This window comes from Peromyscus eremicus, chromosome 17 (assembly GCF_949786415.1).
Source record: "Peromyscus eremicus chromosome 17, PerEre_H2_v1, whole genome shotgun sequence".
NCBI classification, from domain to species: Eukaryota; Metazoa; Chordata; class Mammalia; order Rodentia; family Cricetidae; genus Peromyscus; species Peromyscus eremicus.
In genome coordinates, this window is record NC_081433.1 from 60,732,905 (window position 1) to 60,752,493 (window position 19,589).

Consider the following 19,589-nt stretch of genomic DNA (forward strand, 5'->3'; position numbering starts at 1 on the left):
CAGGACAGGCGCAAAGCTACACAGAGAAACCCTGCCTCGAAAAACCAAAAAAAAAGAAAGGAAGGAAGGTCGCTGGATTCCCACTACGCCTACCACTACCAGCATCCCCCGCGCTCGGAGGCTCTGTCGTAGCTCCGGAGGAACTTGTAAAAGCTCGTCGCGCTGCCTCCTGGGAATTGTAGTCTCGGCGTGAGAGAGGTGGGGCGTATACAGACCGACCTGTAGCCAATAAAGAAGCTGAGATCGTAGAGCGCTAGTATAGGTATCCAATGGACGCACGGCATCCGGAAGGGCGGGACTTCCGCCAGGGACTCCATGGTGAGAGCCTGCGCGGAAAGAAACACTTCCTTTTGTGACGGGCGGCGGACGAGGACGGACCGCCATGAAGGCCTCGGGCACGGTACGGCGGCCGCAGTGCGGCCAGGGGCGCGGCGGTGGCGGCGGGAGCGCGTGGAGTGACTGTGCGCCGGGATGGCGCGTGCGTGGGCGCCGGGGCCCGCTTGCCGGTCGCAGGCCGCTCTCCATGATCCGCCGGCTCCTCGCGGCAACATGGCGGCCGCCGCGTGCTCGGCCGCCGCGGAGGGCGCGGGTGGAGCGGCCTGTGCGGACGCGCGCACCGCCGGGCGAGCCGCCGCGGAGGGCTCCCCGACCCCAGACCACGATCCTCTGCCCGGGAGGTGGCCGGGCACCGTGGCGCTCGCCCGCGAGCGCAGAGCCTGGAAAGCTGGGGCAGGAGGATTGTCGCGAGTTCCAGTGTAGAGAAAGACGCTGCCCCCCCCCCTCCCAAAAAAGAAAATTACGTGTGGTTGTTCAGTCTGATTATTAGCGTTCGGGGGGCGAGACAGGACACCCCGGATTTCAGAGCTAGCCCGGGGCGCTCAGCCGCGCACGGAGGCGCACCTCCCTTGCTGGCAGCGTGCACTACGGCCCCTCCAGATCCGGATCCGCGGGGTGGGTGCTGCACGCGTGCTATCTCCGCACTCGGGAGGTGCAGCACACAGGTCAGGTTGAGTCATCCTTGGCTGTTTCCAAATTGGAGGCCGGATTCGCCCGCCCGATGCTTGGGAAGGACAAAAGTAAACTTCTAGGGTGTGGCGTCTTATTCGATGAGCCGGGCTGCTGCGAGGCGCAGGCCGACCTCGGGTCTGGGGGCGGGTGGAGCGGACCTCCTGGTGAAAATAGTCGGCAGGTTCCAGGAGGACTGTGGACACGGGCCTGCCACCTGCATCGGAGCCGGGCTCGGGCGCTGGAGAAACCGAGGCCGTTCCATAGCGGGGCCCATGCGTTCTGAAGTGTGTTTAGGAAAGGTCCCGGCCTGTGGGATGAGAGGAGGCTCCGTGTCCCCTGTCTTTCAGCTCCGGGAGTACAAGGTGGTGGGGCGCTGTCTGCCTACCCCGAAATGCCACACGCCACCCCTGTACCGAATGCGCATCTTCGCCCCCAACCACGTGGTGGCCAAGTCCCGCTTCTGGTATTTCGTGTCGCAGCTGAAGAAGATGAAGAAGTCGTCGGGAGAGATCGTGTACTGCGGGCAGGTGCGGCCTGGGGCCCCACGGTGTGCAGCCCCTGGACCCCACCAGAGCCAGGGCGGCACACTCCCTGCTCTCCTCTCCCGCAGGTGTTTGAGAAATCACCGCTGCGTGTGAAGAACTTCGGCATCTGGCTGCGCTATGACTCCCGCAGCGGCACACACAACATGTACCGCGAGTACCGGGACCTGACCACCGCTGGAGCCGTCACACAGTGCTGTGAGTCCTCAGCCCAGCCCCCTGGCACCCAACCCAAGAACTGCCGCTGCCCTGTAGCGGCTGTTTAAACGGTGGTGCGCACAGCAAAGGGGCTTCGTCGCCTTTGGGGGGCTGTGCGGTGCCCCCCAGAGTGAATCAGGAGGTTCTACAGTCCTGGGGGCAGGTGCCGCATGGGTGCCTGGGGCTGACTTCTTTCTTCTGCAGACCGGGACATGGGTGCCCGGCACCGTGCCCGCGCGCACTCCATCCAGATCATGAAGGTGGAGGAGATTGCTGCGGGCAAGTGCCGCCGGCCGGCCGTCAAGCAGTTCCACGTGAGTGACCCGAGTGGGGGCTGACGCAGGGCTGTGGGGGGTGTTCCGCCCGGTTGAGCCCTGGACATTCATCCCCTCCCTCTCCGCAGGACTCCAAGATCAAGTTCCCGTTGCCACATCGTGTGTTGCGGCGCCAGCACAAGCCTCGCTTCACCACCAAGAGGCCCAACACCTTCTTCTAGACCCAGAGACCCACTGAATAAAACTCCAGAGAGTCCTGCCTGGTGCTTTGTTTCTGTGTCCCTGGAAGGGGGAGGGGCGCATGTCTAAGCACCGGCTGTCCCTACAGGCCTCTTTCTGTAGCTGTGCACCCAGCCCAGCTTCATGCCTGACGCAGGTTGTGTGGGATGAGGCCCGTGTGTGACATTGAGAGGTGGCTGTTTCTGCGGTCTCCAGGGTGCTGGCTCAGGCCTGAGAATTCCAAGCATGAACTTAATCCACCTGGTTGAAAGCCCCTTATCCTCCTGGCGCTGAACCTCTACCGCTGGGAAAGAGGCCAGCCAAGCCCCAGCAGCCTGCACCTCCGGCTGCCCTAGAGGACCGGAGAGTTGCACTTTTGTCAAGTGTCAGTGCGGGTGCTAGGTGGTGCTCTGGGGAGCCCTTGACTAGGCAGGTGGGGTTGGAGCATGGAGGGAGCAGACATCTTGTCCTGGCTGGATTCTGACGGATCCTGCTAGCCACACTGACTTAAGACTGCTGTCCTCACAGGCCTCCTGCCGGGTGACAGAGCTAATAAAAGGAAATGCTCTCTGGGGTGCTTTGTGAGACCCTGTCAACAAACCAAATTTGGCTTGAGGTCTGTAGGTGTTTAACGCCTCCTTAACTTAGGAGGCCAAAGATGGCGTCTGCTCCCCTGGAGATGAAGTTACGAATCGGTGGGCCCCTTCCCTAAGAGCAGCCAGTTTTCATGGTCATGAGCCATCTCACCAACCAAAAGTTCCGTGGTCCTCCTCTCACCTGAGCTGCCGTCTCCAGCTGGGGAGTGGTGTCATGGTTCACAGTTCTCTGGACAAGGGAATTCTGGCCACACCCAGTGCTCGAGTTGCATGCTTTGGGCATGGAGCTGCTGCAGCTCTTGCAGGGGACCTGGGTTGGTCTCCAGCACCTGTTAGGCCCACATCTGTGACTCCGGCCCCAGGGGATCCAGTGCCTCTAACCTACAGGCACCCGCATTCACGTGCACCCACCGGGTCACCCGTATACACACGGTTTTAGGGTTTGTTACTGGTAGCGTGGGCCTGCCTGGCCTCAGATTCTCCTGAATGGGCTTTAAAAAGACCTTCCTGGTGGTGTGGTGGTGGCTCATCCCTGTAGTCCCAGCACTCGGCAGCCAGAGCAGGCGGTTCCCCAGGTCCAGGCCAGTCTGGAAAAAACAAGCAAACCGCACAGAGCTGTGCGAGCCCTGGGCTGGACTTCAGCCACAGCTCTGAGTGATGCTAGAACATTGGGCACAAATCTCTGCTGCTCGCTGTGACTAGTGTTGGGTCCCCACGTGTCAGTTGACACTTGAAGCCTGCCTGCCTCTGCAGAACAGTCCTGGTTCGGGAAGCTTCCCTCCAGTCCAGTTCGCTCCTGGGAGATGCCCGGTGCCGGTCCCATCTCTTAGTTCTGCTCTACCCATTCTCAAGCATTTTGAGGACTTGAAGGCCCTCAGCTCAACGTCCTCAGGACACCCGCCCTCCCGCCCTCCACACCAAGGCTTAGGAGATGGCTCTAGCCGGTCGTCCCAGCAGCCCCTCAGGCGCCTTCCTGTCCCAGACCCCTTGCTGCTGTGGGCCCTGATCCGCCTCAGACGGGACAGCACCCGTCCCACCATTGGGGAGCAGGGCCCTCCGAGCCGGTCTATAGCCTGTGGCAGAGGCTCCCTCCACTTGCTAGGTCACCCGAAACGTGGGGGGCTCGACAGGGGACCAACCCTGGACACCCCAGGTTCCCCACCAGCTCATCCAGGAAGGGTCCCACGGTGACAGCTCCTGAGCCGCAGGCTGCCTCGTCCCAAGCGGGTGAAGTCCTCAGTCTCTTAAAGCTATGAAAACGCCAGAGTACCAGCAATTGAGGGAGAAGATGGGCGCCCAAAGAACAAGCCAATGAGTTTGTGGAGGCAGGGAGGTCCACACTTGTCATCCCAGCACTAGGGAAGCTGAGGCAGGAGGATTGCCATGGTTTCGAGGCCAACCAGTGGGAAGGAAAAGGCAGGAAGACGAGGAGGCCAGGCCAGGTGTGGAGCATACTCCTGTCACCCCGGCCGGAACTCACACACACACACACACACACACACACACACACACACACACACACACACACGGAGGTAGGTGCAGACTGCCCTTGTGCAGACGGGGAGAAACTGAGTCCTAAACAGAAGGGAGAAATTCTCCAAATGTGTCCGAGCGCCTCCCACCGGGCTTGGCTGGAGGGCGAGGTTGGACAGTTCCCTGCCCCACACTGCGGAAAAAGGCCCATGCCCGCTGGGGGAGGGACTCAGTCGAGCGCTTTTCGGAAGCCCCCGAGAGGGAACCCCAGCGCCGGGTACCAAGCCGGGCAGGCTGCGCGAGCGCGGGTCTGAGCCTCCGTTGCCCCGTCTGCCCACAGCCCTGGACGTGGGAGAGAGTGTCAGGACACCAGTGTCGCGGAGCACCCCCCACCCTCGCCGCCCGCACCCCTGCAGGCCCGCCAGCCCCAGGGCGGAAAGGGTGCGGGTCGCTCCCGCCTCCCAGGCGGGGGGCGGAGCCGCGCTGACCCCGGAGCCCGATAAATCCGCGGCGCGCAGCCGGGGACCGACGGCAGGGCCGGGGCGCGCACGCACTGACCGAGCGAGGGTCCCGGACGTCTCCGCACCCTCCCCGCACCCAGTCACCTGTCCCCATGGAGGGCGCCGAGGTCGGGGCGCGGGCCACCTTCGGGCCCTGGGACTACGGCGTGTTCGCGGCTATGCTGCTGGTGTCCACGGGCATCGGGCTGTGGGTCGGCCTGGCCCGCGGCGGCCAGCGCAGCGCCGACGACTTCTTCACCGGGGGCCGGCAGCTGGCGGCCGTGCCCGTGGGGCTGTCGCTGGCCGCCAGCTTCATGTCGGCCGTGCAGGTGCTCGGGGTCCCCGCCGAGGCGGCGCGCTACGGCCTCAAGTTCCTGTGGATGTGCGCCGGCCAGCTGCTCAACTCGCTGCTCACCGCCCTGCTCTTCCTGCCCGTTTTCTACCGCCTGGGCCTCACCAGCACCTACCAGGTAGGGGACCGGGCCCGCGGGAAGGTTCCGGGAAGATGCCGCGGGCGCTGGGCACGGCCAGGAAGGAGGAAGCGCCAGTCTGGGTCCCACAGCCCGGACAGCCTCGGGGCGGCGGCCGCCCGCCGACACCGGTTCCCGCGTGCGCCCGGGCCCCCCACCCGCGCCCGCACACGGATCAAACGCCTGCTGCGAGGCCAGGGTCCCGCAGTATTTCCCAACCGCTCAACGCGTAGTGAAAACAGGAGGGCGCCGACCTGCAGTCTCAGCACTGGGGAGGCTGAGGCAGGAGGATTGCCATGAGTTCCAAGCCAGCCTGCACTCATTAGGGAAGCCCCAATCTCAAATCTGCGGGAGGAGGTGGGCACCCTGCAACCGTCCAACAAGAGTAGTGACACTCTGAAGGCTGATATCTCAGTACTCGTGTAGCTCAGGCAGGAGGATTGCCTGGAGTTCCAAGCCAGCTTGGTTTGCACAGAGAGACCCTGACTCAAAAGAACTCCGTGAGCGCAGGGAGAGGAGGGTGAGAAAGAACGGTGAGGGTGCTGGGGGTCGTGGCCGGTGACCCCCCCGCCCTGGTTCCCTCCGCAGTACCTAGAGCTTCGCTTCAGCCGAGCAGTGCGGCTCTGCGGGACGCTGCAGTACCTGGTGGCCACGGTGAGCGAGCTGCCCGCCCCGCCCCGCCCACGGCAGCCACGCCCACACCAGCCACGCCCGACCTGACCCACGCCACGCCCGACCTGACCTACGTCACGCCCACACCGTCCGGCCCCGCCCCTTCCCCGGCCCCGCCCCCCGCCTCACCGCCCTCCCCACCCGCAGATGCTGTACACAGGCATCGTGATCTACGCGCCCGCGCTCATCCTGAACCAAGGTCTGACTGGCGGGCGGGGGAGGGGCCGGGAGTCCAGGAGCCCAGGCTGGACCTCGCAGGAGCAGGCGGAAAGCCGGAGGCCTGACGGGAGGTGTGTTTTGCAGTGACCGGGTTGGACATCTGGGCGTCGCTCCTGTCCACGGGAGTAATCTGCACCTTGTACACGACCGTGGTGAGTGGGCCGTGGCCGCTGCGCGGTCTTGTGGGCGACCCCAGACGGGCAGCACCATCCCAACTCCCCGCCCCCCGGGGAGCCCCTGCCTGCCGGGGGGCCCCCACGGCCTCTCCTACCTGAGGCTCATGGGCAGGCACGTCAGGTGCAGCTGGACCCCGCAGCCCTGAGGGCCCCCATGCGCTGGGCTCCCCGGTCCCCAGGTGTAGCCTCCGTCTTTCCAGAGTGAGCTGGATTTAGCTGGAGCTGGCGACGCTCCGGCCTGCTCTCCTCTGGGTCCGCGGCTGTGCCACCTGAGGGGCCGGCACGCTCTGGCGCCTCTTCCTGGAGAGGCGGAGATAACCCGCGTGAGACAACAGATGCAGCGGCTGCTGTCACCGCGGCCCTGGGGAGGCCGAGGTTGCAGGCTTGCAGGTTCTAGGCCAGCCTTGGCTACGCACGCCTTAGGAAACAGGAAGGGTAATGAGAACAGGTACTGGAACGTCCGCCGGGACGGCCGGGCATCTTTCCCGTTCATTATCTTACCACCCGCGGGGAGGCACACTGTCCCCATTTACAGGTGGGGACCCGGGGTCCCACAAGCCAGGCGAGGTGGAGTCGCAGCCCCTCCTGACTCGGTGCCGGGGCAGCTCGGGGCAGGCGTGACCGCGTCCCCCTCCCCTCTCATGCACAGGGCGGTATGAAGGCCGTGGTCTGGACAGACGTGTTCCAGGTGGTGGTGATGCTCAGCGGCTTCTGGGTGATCCTGGCCCGAGGCGCCATGCTCATGGGGGGCCCCGGGAACGTGCTCCGTCTCGCCCAGAACCATTCCCGGATCAACCTGATGGAGTGAGAGACGGGGCCTCACTGTGTAGCCCAGGCTAGCCTCACATCGGTGCCTCAGCCTCCCCAGCACTGTGATGATGGAGGATAGTCTTTGAGTACCTCCTGTGTCTCAGAAGCGAGCAAAGCTCAACACAGAAAACCCGTACTCACACTTCAAAACCCACTGCCAACGTCCCCTTAGGATCCTGACCAGCGTGGGTGATCGGGGAGGAGACGTCCTCACGCGGCGCTAACCCGCCTCCTTCCCTACCCAGCTTTGACCCTGATCCCCGGAGCCGCTACACCTTCTGGACGTTCGTAGTGGGCGGCACGCTGGTGTGGCTCTCCATGTACGGCGTGAACCAGGCCCAGGTGCAGCGCTACGTGGCTTGCCGCTCCGAGGGCAAGGCCAAGCTGTGAGTATTCCGGAGCGGGGCCCCGCAGAGCGGGCACGGGCTGCCCTCGCCACACTCTCAGACCACCCCACCCCCAGGGCCCTGCTCGTCAACCAGCTGGGCCTCTTCCTGATCGTGGTCAGCGCGGCCTGCTGTGGCATCGTCATGTTCGTCTTCTACAAAGACTGCGACCCGCTCCTCGGGGGACGCATCTCGGCGCCAGACCAGGTGAGCGGGCTGCACCCTCGTCAGATCCCTGTCCCTTCCCATCGGGACAGGGCTCAGAGGAGGGCCTGGGAGCAGGAGGGAGCGTGGGCGCAGCGGGGACAGGCGACAGGGACGCCAGCCAACCCAGAGCCGCAAAGATGCCCCTGAGGACCGCATGACAGCACAGTGATAGGACCGCTGAGACAGGGACACCAGAAACAGAGAGGAACCACCCACCCACGCCCGCGCGTGACCGCCAGGGGCCCTGTCCCCACCCCCGCGCGTGACGGCCAGGGGCCCTGTCCCCACGCCCCGTGCGTGACGGCCAGGGGCCCTGTCCCCACGCCCCGTGTGTGACGGCCAGGGGCCCTGTCCCCACCCCCGCGCGTGACGGCCAGGGGCCCTGTCCCCACGCCCGCGCGTGACCGCCAGGGGCCCTGTCCCCACGCCCCGTGTGTGACGGCCAGGGGCCCTGTCCCCACCCCCGCGCGTGACCGCCAGGGGCCCTGTCCCCACGCCCGCGCGTGACCGCCAGGGGCCCTGTCCCCACCCCCGCGCGTGACCGCCAGGGGCCCTGTCCCCACGCCCCGTGTGTGACGGCCAGGGGCCCTGTCCCCACGCCCGTGTGTGACCGCCAGGGGCCCTGTCCCCACGCCCCGCGCGTGACGGCCAGGGGCCCTGTCCCCACAGTACATGCCACTGCTCGTGTTGGACATTTTTGAGGACCTGCCCGGAGTCCCCGGGCTCTTCCTGGCCTGTGCCTACAGTGGCACCCTCAGGTGAGTGCCCTGCTCGTCCCCAGCTGTGACTCAGCCTTGGGGGGCTCTGATCCACACTGACTGGCCATCTCCCCGAGGATGCAAAGTTCTGCCCATTAGGCAGAGGGCCTGCAGCAGGACAGTGTGAGGGCCGGTACCCAGGCAGCTGCTCTGTGCCCTGAGGCCACGCCCTTGTCCTCCTCCTCCGCCCGCAGCACGGCATCCACCAGTATCAACGCCATGGCGGCCGTCACTGTGGAAGACCTCATCAAGCCGCGGATGCCTAGCCTGGCCCCTCGGAAGCTCGTCCTCATCTCTAAAGGGCTCTGTGAGTTTGGGGGGCCGGGTGTGGGGCCGGGGAGGTGCTCCGCACTGACTCCCACCCCTCCCCACAGCCCTCATCTACGGCTCGGCTTGCCTCACGGTGGCCGCTCTGTCCTCGCTGCTGGGAGGCGGAGTCCTCCAGGTGAGACCCAACCCCACCTGCCCTGCACCCCCAACGTGAGTCCTAGCCGAGGCTCAGGGAGATGCCCAGGCCGCTGGGGACACCAGAGGGTGGGGCTTGGCGTGGTGAGCGCCTGCCGTCCCAGAGGCTGATGCAGGAAGGTGAGGAGTTCAAGGCTAGCCTTAGCTACATAGAGAGGTCCAGGGCATACCTGGGCACTGTCCCTGTCGTTGTCTACCAGCCTTCGGGCACAAAGAGGATTGGGGAAACTGAGTCCCGGGCGGTGGTAGCTAAGCCCAGCCTTCCTCCACCTGCCTCACAGGGCTCCTTCACAGTGATGGGCGTCATCAGTGGGCCTCTGCTAGGCGCCTTCACGCTGGGGATGGTGCTCCCAGCCTGCAACACGCCGGTGAGTGGGGCGGGTGTGGGCGTGGTCTTCGGGGGCGTGGTCCGGAAGCGCCGCCCCTCACGATGACCCCGCCCCCAGGGCGTCCTGTCCGGGCTGGCTGCAGGCTTGGCTGTATCCCTGTGGGTGGCCGTGGGGGCCACACTGTATCCACCCGGGGAGCAAATCATGGGGGTGCTGCCCACCTCGGCCGCCGGCTGCACCAACGCCTCAGTCCTCATGGGCCCACTCGGGGCTGCCAACGCCTCCGGCAGGGTCCCCAGGTGAGCAGCCCCGGGTGGGGTGCAGGGTGTGATGTCAGGGTGTCAACGGGCAGGGACTGGGAGCCGGGAAAGAGCATTGCCAGGGGGTAAACACAGTCTGTGCAAAGGCCCTGGGGCCACGTTTAGATTCCGGAGGCTACGGGGATGTGAGCTGAGTTTAACAGAAGGACGGAGGGGCCAAGGCAAAGGAATTACCTAGCTTTCGGCTTTATTTAATTTTATTTTAATAGTTGGAGACAGAGTCTCATGTAGCCCAGGCTGGCCCCAGAACTCTGTGAACAAGCCCGTGATCCTCCTGTCTCCACCTGCTGCGTGCTGGGATGGTGGGTGTGGCCCATCATGTTTGGGTACTTTTTATTTCTTTCTTTTTCAATATTATGTTTTTTATTGGGATGTAATTAACACCCTTCACAACTAGCCATAAAAACGTAGGTTTAGCTGGGTGTGGTGGCAGAAGCCTGTCTCAAGATGGAGGCAGCAGGTGAGATCATAGATCACCCTTGCTGCAGAGGTAGTTTGAAGACAATTTGGGCTACATTAATAAATTAAAATTTTTAATTCTCCCAGCTTCTGGGAGGATCCATGTTTTGAGTCTGTGGATTTATCTCTTCTGGGCTTTTCGAATGAACAAAATCTTAGAATATATGGGCTTTTGTGTCTTGACTTGTTCAGAAAGTTCACCCATGATTATCTGTGAGTGAAGGATATACCATTGTTTTTTCCCTTTTTGTGGTTGAGTAATATTCCACTGAGTGGATATACCACATGTGTGTAACTGCTCATCAGTTAAGGACGTGCGGCTGGTGTGCCGGTTGGGCTGGTGTGAACAGAATTTCAACAAACCTTTGTGCACAAAGCCAAGTGTGCATAAGCTTCTCCTCCCAGCACTCAGGAAGCTGTGACTTCAAGACCTTCTTAGACAACTTAGCTAGGCCTTGGCTCACAAGGAGGCCTGGGCTGGGATGAGTTCAGTGGTTGAGCACTCTCCTAGCATGGGGGAGGACCTGGGTTCCTTCAGAAAAATAAGAAGAGAAAATGCTCCATGGCCACCTGAAACCTCCCAGGCGTGGTCAGGCCCCGGGATGTTTCTCTGTGCCTGCCTCTGCTTCAGAGGTTGACCAGAGGGTTTTTCCCCTAAGCAATCAGTTCCATTTAATTCCGAGATTAGTGGGGAGCCATGGTGAGTGGGGAGAGCCGGCACGCTGAGTCTGAGTGACGCCTGAGCTGGCAGGGTGGGCGGAGCGTGTGCTGTGGACGGATGTCTCCTTACCTCCTCCCCGCCCCAGCCCTGGAGTGGACGCAGGCCGCCCTGCCCTGGCGGACACCTTCTATGCGGTCTCTTATCTCTACTACGGGGCTCTGGGCACGCTGACCACCGTGCTGTGTGGCGCCCTCATCAGCTATCTGACGGGTGAGTGCGGGGCCTCCATCGAGGTCAGCCGTTCATCCTCCTGCCTCCACCCCGACTCCCCAAAAGGAGAGCTGGAAGGGGTCCCCTTCCGCTGTGAGCTGGCACCTTCGCGTCATCCCCGAGGCACCCTGCGCCCCAGAGGCCGGTTCTGTTTTGCAGACGTGGGAACTGAGGCAGGTCCCTCCTGGAGAGTCCCAGCTAAGGCCCCGGGGTGTGGGGCGCTGTCCGCGGTCCTGAAACCAAATCTGCGTGGGGAGGCTCCTGGGCCCCACAGATTTCTGTTTGCCTGGGTTTGAGATGGGGAGTGGGGTCCTCATTCTGTAGCTCAGGCTGACCCTCACACTCGTGGCAATCCTCCTGCCTCAGCTTCCTCAATGCTTGCATGGCATGTGTGCACGCAACCCATGCCATGCTTACTTCTCTTGATTCACATATTTCCTTTTGAGACAGGGTCTCATGTAGCCCAGGCTAGCCTCAAATTCATTATGTAGCCGAGACAGACCTTGACCTTCGGATGCTCATGAGAACATGCACTGCCATGCCTGGTTCATGTGTTCTGGGGACGGAAGCCAGGGCTCCGTGTGTGCCGAGTAAGCCCTCTGCCACTGAGCTGCGGATCCGTTGATAACCGACCACAGCCCCAGCCTGGGTCCCGCTCTGATGGAGCGAGTTGACGCCCTCGGGTTTGCTGAACTTCTAGACACTAGGGTTGAAACAGTTTGTGGACTGAACGCTGGACACTGCCAGCTTGCTGAGAGGTGGTACCCACCTGTGATACCAACACTCTGGAGGCAGAGGCAGGAGGATTGCCATGAGTTCCAGGACAGACCCTGTCTCAAAAAGAGAAAAACAACCTAGAGTAAAGCCAACCCGCCTCCTCAGGAGTGGGCAGCCGTTGGGTGGCCTCGGGGCTGGACGGGCCCGACCCTGAGTCCCTGTGCTCCTGCCCCTCAGGCCCCACCAAGCGCAGCTCCCTGGGCCCCGGACTGCTGTGGTGGGACCTCGCCAGGCAGACGGCGTCCGTGGCCCCGAAGGAGGACGCCGCCACCCTGGAGGACAGCCTGGTGAAGGTCAGTTCCAGCTCGGGTGGCTGGGCACCAGGGCCGTGGGGACCCGGCGGGTGCAGCCTCGGGGCCGGGCAGATTCCTCTCCGCGGTTACAGCGCTCCCTTTCCCAGGGGCCGACACAGATGAGCACTGTCTATTTTTACCATATCTGTTTTTTTAAACAATTATTTCCTGCCTGTGGCGGGGGAAACTGGTTTCCACTCGAGAGACACTTCTGAAGAATATTCTTAAGATAACATTACTTAATTCAGAATTACATAAGAAACGGGGGGCGGGGCTGGAGCCGAGCCCGGGGACTGCAGAGCCCATGCCCCGAAAGTGGGAGACTGTCACCTCCTGAGAGACCAGAGTGACACAAAGAGGCTTTCCAGCAGGTGACCCCAGAGACAGGAACGCAAGGCCAACCTCAGCAGGCCTAAGGCCTCCAGGGCCCGTGAGAGCCTGTCTCAAGTGACAGTGGCCGCAGAGGACCCGGTCCCTGCCCAGCACCTGTGTCTGTAGCTCCAGGGGTCCCCTTCTGGCCTCCGCAGGCCCTGGGCCCGCACACACGTGCTAGCAAACACCCATATCCATAACATAAAATAATAATAATAATAATAATAATAATAATAATAATAATGTTATGAACCTGGGTGCGGGCCTGGTGGTGATCTCAGCACTGAGGCAGGAGGATCACTGCAAGTTCGAGGCTCCGCTGATACAGAGACCCTGACTAACAGCCTGAGACCGCAGGGCTGAGGCTCGGTGGAGCGCATGCGCACCACCGGGTGGCGGCGGCGGGTCCTCGGGGACCGATCTGGGGCGGGCATGTGATGTCCTCCGCTTTCTCCCAGGGTCCGGAAGACATCCCCGCTGCGACCAAAAGGACGCCTGGCCTGCTGCCAGGCGACGAGGCCCACCCGCTGTCCCCGGGCCGCGATCTCGAGACCAACCTCTGAGGCCCAGGACGCCAGGCGCGGCCGCGGACCTCTCTGATCGGCTGGACGGGAGCGCGCACCCAGGCCTGGCTGGCACTGGCTCGCCCCCTCCCTGTCCCCGGGTCCCGGTTCTGCATCCGCCGGGAGGCCGCCCGGAGCCTTGGGACCTTGTGGAGCTGCGGTCAGCGCTTGCGTAGGCCCCGCTGCTCCTGACAGCCGCCGGGGCCCATTCCACAGGCAGAGAAACTGAGGGCTGTCAACCCGACACCGGGCAGGCTCAAAGTTCAGGGGCATCCTCGGCTACGTATTTGAGGCCAGCCTGGGCTACAGGAGGCCCTGCCCCCAAACAAACACATGTAGGTTACCTGGCCTGCACTTTGATCAACAGGGAAGGGCTTGCTCAGCACGCAGCAGGCCCAGGGTCCCAGCCCCACCACCGCGAAGGAGTTTTTTAAAATAGTGAAGGGACGCAGACACAGGGAAACCGAGGCAGAGAGAGAGTGAGGTGTCTCCACAGAGCCCCCAGGGTGCGGGAGCGGCCGGGGACTGCCACGGGTTCGATTCTCAGAGCCCCACGAGACACACGGACATGGTGACACCTTGAGTGCGGACTTGTGTTTTGCAGAACTGTCAGAGAACGTGCTTCTTTTGTGATCAGCCACCCAGCCTCTGCTAATTCCTCACAGCTCCCACGCTTCCCACCCTTCACGTCTGGGTACGCGCTAGGCAAGCGCTCTACCACTGAACTGCACTTAGATCTCCATATGTTTTTGTTTTTGTTTTGGACACAGGGTCTTAAGGAAGTCTGGCAGCTGTCTACTGATCTCTCCACACTTTTGTGTATATCAATATTTCACTCTTTTTCAATGCCAAGTAGTATTCCATTGTGTGGACATACCACAATGTGTCACTCATTCCCAGCAGGTGGATAGCTAGCTTGTTTCCAGCTTTTGTCTACAATGAATAAAATTGCTGTGGGTTCATGTGCAATGGCGTATGACAATCAATCGGCTATCAGTATCTGGGCTCCACATCTGTGCAGTCCATGAACCCATAGACGGAAAATATTTGAAAAAAAATTTATCATTGAACCTATTTTGGGGTCCTGGTTCCCTAGGCAAATAGTGTAAGAAGTATCTACAGAGAGACAAATCCACTCTAAGTTAGGGAGTCCACAGGAACAAGCCAGCTATGGTGGCACACACCTGTGATCCCAGCCTTCAGAAAGCTGAGGCAGGAGAGATGCTATGAGTTCCAGGCTCGTGTGGGCTATGGAGTGTTTTCCTGTCTCAACAACAGACAAACAGGCGGACAGAGGGACAGCTGGTGTCATGACCTGGTGAAGATTTGTCGCCATGCCAAAGGCTCTGTCCCCAGCACAAGAAAGTCTAGAAGACTGTGTACGAGGGGGGGGGCTCTGTGCAAACAGGATGTGTGGGGGCCCTGAGCAGGACCACGTCCTGGAAGCCACACCCCTCAGGCCACCGCACCTCAGTTTCTCCTGAGGAACTCGTTTAGTCGGTGGCCATGGCCTGGCTGACTCCTGTGGCGGTGTTTGTTTATTTTGGGGGGCAGGACTGAGGTAAAGGCACATGTGGGCTGGCCTCTCAACTGCTCTATAGCTCAGAATGACCTTGAGTGCCTGATCTTCCTGCCTCCACCTCCTCAGTGTTCACTTTGTCGAGCAGGAAGCTCAGAAGCCTCCCACATCCTCTCCTCCAGGAACCCACCATTCCCTTATTTTATCTGTCTATTTATTTATTTGTTGGTTTTCTGAGACAAAGTCTCTCGGTATCACCCAGGCTGGTCTCGAACTCACAGAGACCTGCCTGCCTCTGCCTTCAGAGTGCTGGGGTTAAGAGTGTGAGGCCCCGTGCCCAGCCATCGCTCCCTTATGTGTTTAAAAAGGTTGATGCCTTTATTTGTGTGTGGAAACACACACCAACGCTGGGCATACGCAAGCCAGACAGCTTGCAGGAGTTGGCTCTCTCCTTCCACCACGTGAGACTGGAGGATCGAACCCAGGTTCTCAAGCTTGGCAGCAAGCTCCTTTATCTACTGCGCCCTCTCAATGGCCCTCTTTTCTGATTCACCCTGGCCTCGATTATTTTTCTTATCTCAATGGCAAACATCCCCAGAGCAGCATTAACTGACAGCCAGGGTGGGGGCAGCCCTGCCACACCTGGAATCTATATCATGTCTGTCCTTCGGTCACCTGACACAAGGCTGGCAGCCGGATCCACTCCCCAGCTCCCATCAGCCTGATTTCCTCAGTTCCTCATTTAGCACAAAGGCTCTATGTCTCTGAAGGGCTGTGGGATGTTATCTGCTCCTCAGCATGGGGAGCTGCTCTTGGGGAATTTTTCCTCCTCTTGGGTTTGAATGACCCGGGCCTCGGAGCTCCAGGGTCCCCCTGGTCCCTGGGATAAAATCCCACATGCCTCCGTCCGGTGTCCTTCACAGCTGGCTTCAATCTCTTAATATTGTTTTTAGCATTTTTGCACGCACAGGCCCCTGGCTGTTTTGTGCGGCTCTCTCCTGTGGTGGGGCTCTTTTGAGCAGGAATTCTAGAAGCTTGGTTGAAGCTCCACCTGCTGACTCACCAGACTCTGGTGACCCCTTCAAGAACCGCCTGCGGCCCTCCGGGACAGAGCACAGAGCCCTGGCCTTCCTCTCCTGTCCCCGCTCCCGTTGACTGCCCAAAGAGCCGGGGGGGGGGGCTCCCCTCAAGGGCTCCCCTCCAGGGCTCCCCTGCTGATCTGGCATCCTTGGCTGAGGCCAAGGGCCTGCTGACATTCCTGTTAGCTCTGGGGCAGCAGGGGCGCTGTCAGGAAGCCAGGAGGGACTGGGCCGCAGCAGACAGGAAGCAGTTAAGTTCCTTGGCAGCATGGGCTCCAGGCTTGGCTGGCTCCAGGACACCTGTGATGCAGAAACGCAACCACCCGGCTGAGTGGTCCACTCCTGTCTTCCCAGCACGTGGGAGGCAGAGGTAGGAGGACCAGAAGCTGAAGGTGTCATCCATGGCTTCATGGAGAGTATCAAGCCAGCCTGGGCTACCTGAGACTGTCTCAAGTCCTAGGCAAATTCGAGATTCAAGACCTGCCCACAGTCAGGCCTCACAGTGGCGGAAGTATTGGGGCTTCCTCAGAACTGGGGCTCCACACACACACAACATCATCCACTAGAATCTCCGGCTCTCCATACTGTTTTTGCCAAGACCTGCCGAGGCCATGGTTACTTAGCGGGAGTTGAAATCGGTTGACCTGGGAACACAGAGCCTGGCCAGACCCTGCTCTGTGCTTTACTAAAAACCCAGCGTCCGAAGTGGGGAGCATGGCTCAGCAGCAGAGTGCCTGCTGGTCATGTGTGAGTAGAAGGCATGACCTGAGCTGATCTGGTTACAGTGGGTGGCCAAGGTGCTGGCCTTGAGTTCAAAGGCCCCTCCCCGAGCCTGAAGCCCAGTGACAGACACAAAATGCTGTCTGCTCCTTGATGGGGTGGATGGTTTTCTCGAATTCACCCATCATGGGTGGGTGAGCCTGGACCATCAGGACTTTTAACAAGCTTCAAGAACAACCTCACCCCCACCATTTCTTCTGTAACAAAAATAAAAAGACAAATTCTAAGGGCCGGAGAGATGGCTCAGTGGCTAAGAACACTGGCTGCTCTTGCAGAGGACCCAGGTTCGGTTCCCAGCTGCCTCATAGCTCCAGGGGATCCGATGCCATTTCTGACCTCTGAAGGCACCAGGTACACATGTGCACATAATTAAAAATAACAAAATAAATATGTTTTAAAAGAAAAAAACTTTCAAAATGAATAAGATTAACATTTATTGAGCTGGACAAGGTGGTGCACACTTTTAATCCCAGGACTCAGGAGGAAGAGCCAGGCGGATCTCTGTGAGTTCGAGGCCAGCCTGGTCTACAGAGTGAGTTCCAGGACAGCCAGGGATACACAGAAAAACCCTGTCTTGAAACAAACAAAAAAGGAAAGAAAGAAAGAAAGAAAGAAAGAAAGAAAGAAAGAAAGAAAGAAAGAAAGGGAGGTGGGGAAGAAAAGAAAAAGGAAGGAAGAGTGTGGGGTTGTTTTGGGGCTCCTCAGTTTCCGCCACTGGAGCTGTGCTTGTCCAGAGAGACCCACAGGGTGTGTGATGCTGGCGGAGAGTCTGCAGGTTGCCCCCATATCAGCAAGCACACGGCCCACGTTATCCAGGGCAGTAGATTGCAGCTGGAGAGGAGAAGAGGGTCAACCCCAGAAAGCAAACAGGCCCTTGGCCTCTGCTTTGTGTCCCCAGGGGCCTTGTCACATGCTGGGCTTCGTGCCCATCCAGCCCACCTCGCATCAGGCTCCAGGGCGGCTGCTGGATCTGGTCCTTTCTCAAACATTTGTTTTGAGACAAGATGCCTGCAGGTGAGTCACGGCCAGGGCAGCTGAGGGGAGAGGGCCCTGGCAGGGCCGCAGCTGCACAGGCCCCAGGGCCAGATGAGAATCTGGGGTCACTGAGGAGGGACCAGCACAAGGCTGTGTTAGGCCAGGGGCCCAGAAATCCTCAAGGATTCCCATCCTGGGCTCCGGGAGGAACCTGACATACCCTGGGTGACAGCCACAGGCGCAGAAGTCCCCAGAGCAAAAGACTCCTGAAAAGTCCAGAACAGGCCAGGGCCGGGGTGACTGCCACAGTCGGCGGTGGAACGTTCTGGGACTTGGCAGAGGTGACAGGTCCCTAGAAAAGAAGATGCCAAGTCCCTGTAGACTGGACACCGTGGTAAGTTTCATTTTACATTTTTCATCAACTTTGATCGAATAAACCAGGCTTAGGCCCGGAGAGATGGGTTCAGCAGCCAAGAGCACTGTCCTTGCAGAGGCCAGAGTTTGGAGCCCAGCACCTCATGGAGGCTCACGACTGTCTGTGACTCCAGTTGAGGGGATCTGACACCCTCCTCTCACCTCGGTGGGCCGAATGCACGTGGCACACAACAGACACGCAGATGAAAAGGTCACACACACAACATTTAAAAAACAAAACATGCCGGGCGGTGGTGGCGCACACCTTTAATCTCAGCACTCGGGAGGCAGAGCCAGGCAGATCTCCGTGAGTTCGAGGCCAGCCTGGGCTACCAAGTGAGTTCCACGAAAAGGCGCAAAGCTACACAGAGAAACCCTGTCTCGAAAAACCAAAATAATAATAATAATAATAATAATAATAATAATAATAAATAAATAAAAAACAAAACACACCAGGCATGCCACTGTCATCCCCCACAGGCACATAGAGAGAGACCGAAGCCCCTCTGGGACTTGCTGACCAGTCCAGCTACACTGGTGACCCCCAGGTGCAGTGAGAGCCTCAAAAGAGGGAGGGCAGAGGAGGAAGGAAGCTGCCCAGCGCCAACCTCTGGGCTCCACACACCGAACAAACAAATAACTTAGAAACGCAATAGAAAACAATAACACTCAGGCGGTGGTGGCACACACCTTTAATCCCAGCACTCGGGAGGCAGAGGCAGGCAGATCTCTGTGAGTTCAAGACCAGCCTGGTCTACAGAGTGAGATCCAGGACAGGCACAAGACTACACAGAGAAACCCTGTCTTAAAAGATCAAAAACAAAAACAAGAAAACTATAGCAACAAAAATAAAATCAAAGCCAGGCTTGGTGCACAGTCATCTCAGCACTGGAGAAGTTGAGGCAGAAGGATTGCCACAAGTTCCAGGCCAGCCTGGGCTGCAGGGAGAGACCCCGCCTCAAACAAATGAAGCAGCAAACCAGATTAATCCTGTTAGGTTTTATCTGAATTCCAACAAAAAAAGAAAGAAATGGAAGTCGCTTCCTTCACACCTCAGCATGTGGGGCGAGACCCACCCCGGCCCGTGAGGAGGTCCGGAGGGCCCCCTGCGACCCACCCCGGCCCGTGAGGAGGTCCGGAGGGTCCCTCTGGCGCGGTGAGCTGGCGGTGACAGAGTCACCCAGAGTCTGTCTCTGCCTCTACCAGAGACTCACTTGGATGTCTGGGTTCATGCTAGCGGACCTGACTCCATTCTCTCCTCTTTTTTCATAGGGGATGAAGCTAGGGACAGCCCCAGCCTCCGGGGATCCCAGGCGGCCCCCGCCACCCCGCCTCCCTGCAGTGTGAGATAGCCCAGTTTGCTCTGGCTGCGGATGGCTGGGCTTGCTGACCGGGTAGCCGACCTCAGAGCACCTCACGTGCAGAAGATTAAGGCCCGATTCTGAGCAGACGAATCTGCAAGCGTGTGAAAAATGTACCTTTTGGGAGGAGCATGCAGAAGGTCCTTCAAGGTGTTTCCCAAGGTGCCCTCTGGGGCGGGGGGACCCCTCCTCCCCCGCCTCTTCTCCCTACTCCTAGTTTTTGAGGTGCTGTGGTCCCCCAATCCAGGCTGTCATCATGCTTGGCCAGCACGGCACTGGGGTAGAGTGAACTGGGTCTGTTCCCAGGCTGTGGCTGTGAGGGCAGCATCTCAGCAGCCCTGCTGTGACCTAGGGGAACCGTGTGCAACCGTTCCCACGGCTCACTGGGGTTTAACGCCATGCTATGCCAAGGGGCCTCAGTGTTTAGCGGGAGCTGGAGTCTG

General features: G+C 60.2%; 2 protein-coding genes and 1 non-coding gene across 3 annotated transcripts; all 3 read left to right on the top strand.

Annotated features, from left to right (window-relative positions):
• The first annotated feature begins 271 nt into the window (after positions 1-271).
• Positions 272-2,287, top strand: Rpl18a (ribosomal protein L18a). The gene is made up of 5 exons (XM_059244673.1): positions 272-400; positions 1,356-1,535; positions 1,619-1,748; positions 1,953-2,062; positions 2,152-2,287. Exons 1-5 carry the CDS (start codon positions 383-385, stop codon positions 2,242-2,244), a joined length of 531 nt encoding a protein of 176 aa, XP_059100656.1. The 5' UTR covers positions 272-382; the 3' UTR covers positions 2,245-2,287.
• LOC131894791 (small nucleolar RNA SNORA68) lies at positions 1,770-1,901 on the top strand. The gene has a single exon (XR_009375022.1). It is a non-coding gene; the product is annotated as a small nucleolar RNA SNORA68 (small nucleolar RNA).
• Positions 2,288-4,924: 2,637 nt separating the features above from the next.
• Slc5a5 (solute carrier family 5 member 5) lies at positions 4,925-13,018 on the top strand. The gene is made up of 15 exons (XM_059244937.1): positions 4,925-5,281; positions 5,870-5,935; positions 6,101-6,152; positions 6,257-6,324; positions 6,998-7,152; positions 7,404-7,544; positions 7,622-7,751; positions 8,421-8,509; positions 8,704-8,816; positions 8,884-8,954; positions 9,256-9,342; positions 9,421-9,602; positions 10,889-11,013; positions 11,968-12,083; positions 12,914-13,018. The coding sequence occupies exons 1-15, from the start codon at positions 4,925-4,927 to the stop codon at positions 13,016-13,018; spliced, it is 1,857 nt and encodes a 618-aa protein (XP_059100920.1).
• Positions 13,019-19,589: the final 6,571 nt, after the last annotated feature.

What these genes read in the sequence shown, in the direction of transcription:
- Rpl18a (XM_059244673.1), top strand. An exon ending in AGATCGTGTACTGCGGGCAG is followed by an intron (nt 1,536 to 1,618) that starts GTGCGGCCTGGG and finishes CCTCTCCCGCAG; the next exon opens with GTGTTTGAGAAATCACCGCT. An exon ending in TGGAGCCGTCACACAGTGCT is followed by an intron (nt 1,749 to 1,952) that starts GTGAGTCCTCAG and finishes TTTCTTCTGCAG; the next exon opens with ACCGGGACATGGGTGCCCGG.
- Slc5a5 (XM_059244937.1), top strand. Translation starts at nt 4,925, where the DNA reads ATGGAGGGCGCCGAGGTCGGGGCGCGGGCCACCTTCGGGCCCTGGGAC. An exon ending in CGCGCTCATCCTGAACCAAG is followed by an intron (nt 6,153 to 6,256) that starts GTCTGACTGGCG and finishes TGTGTTTTGCAG; the next exon opens with TGACCGGGTTGGACATCTGG. An exon ending in GCCTACAGTGGCACCCTCAG is followed by an intron (nt 8,510 to 8,703) that starts GTGAGTGCCCTG and finishes CTCCGCCCGCAG; the next exon opens with CACGGCATCCACCAGTATCA.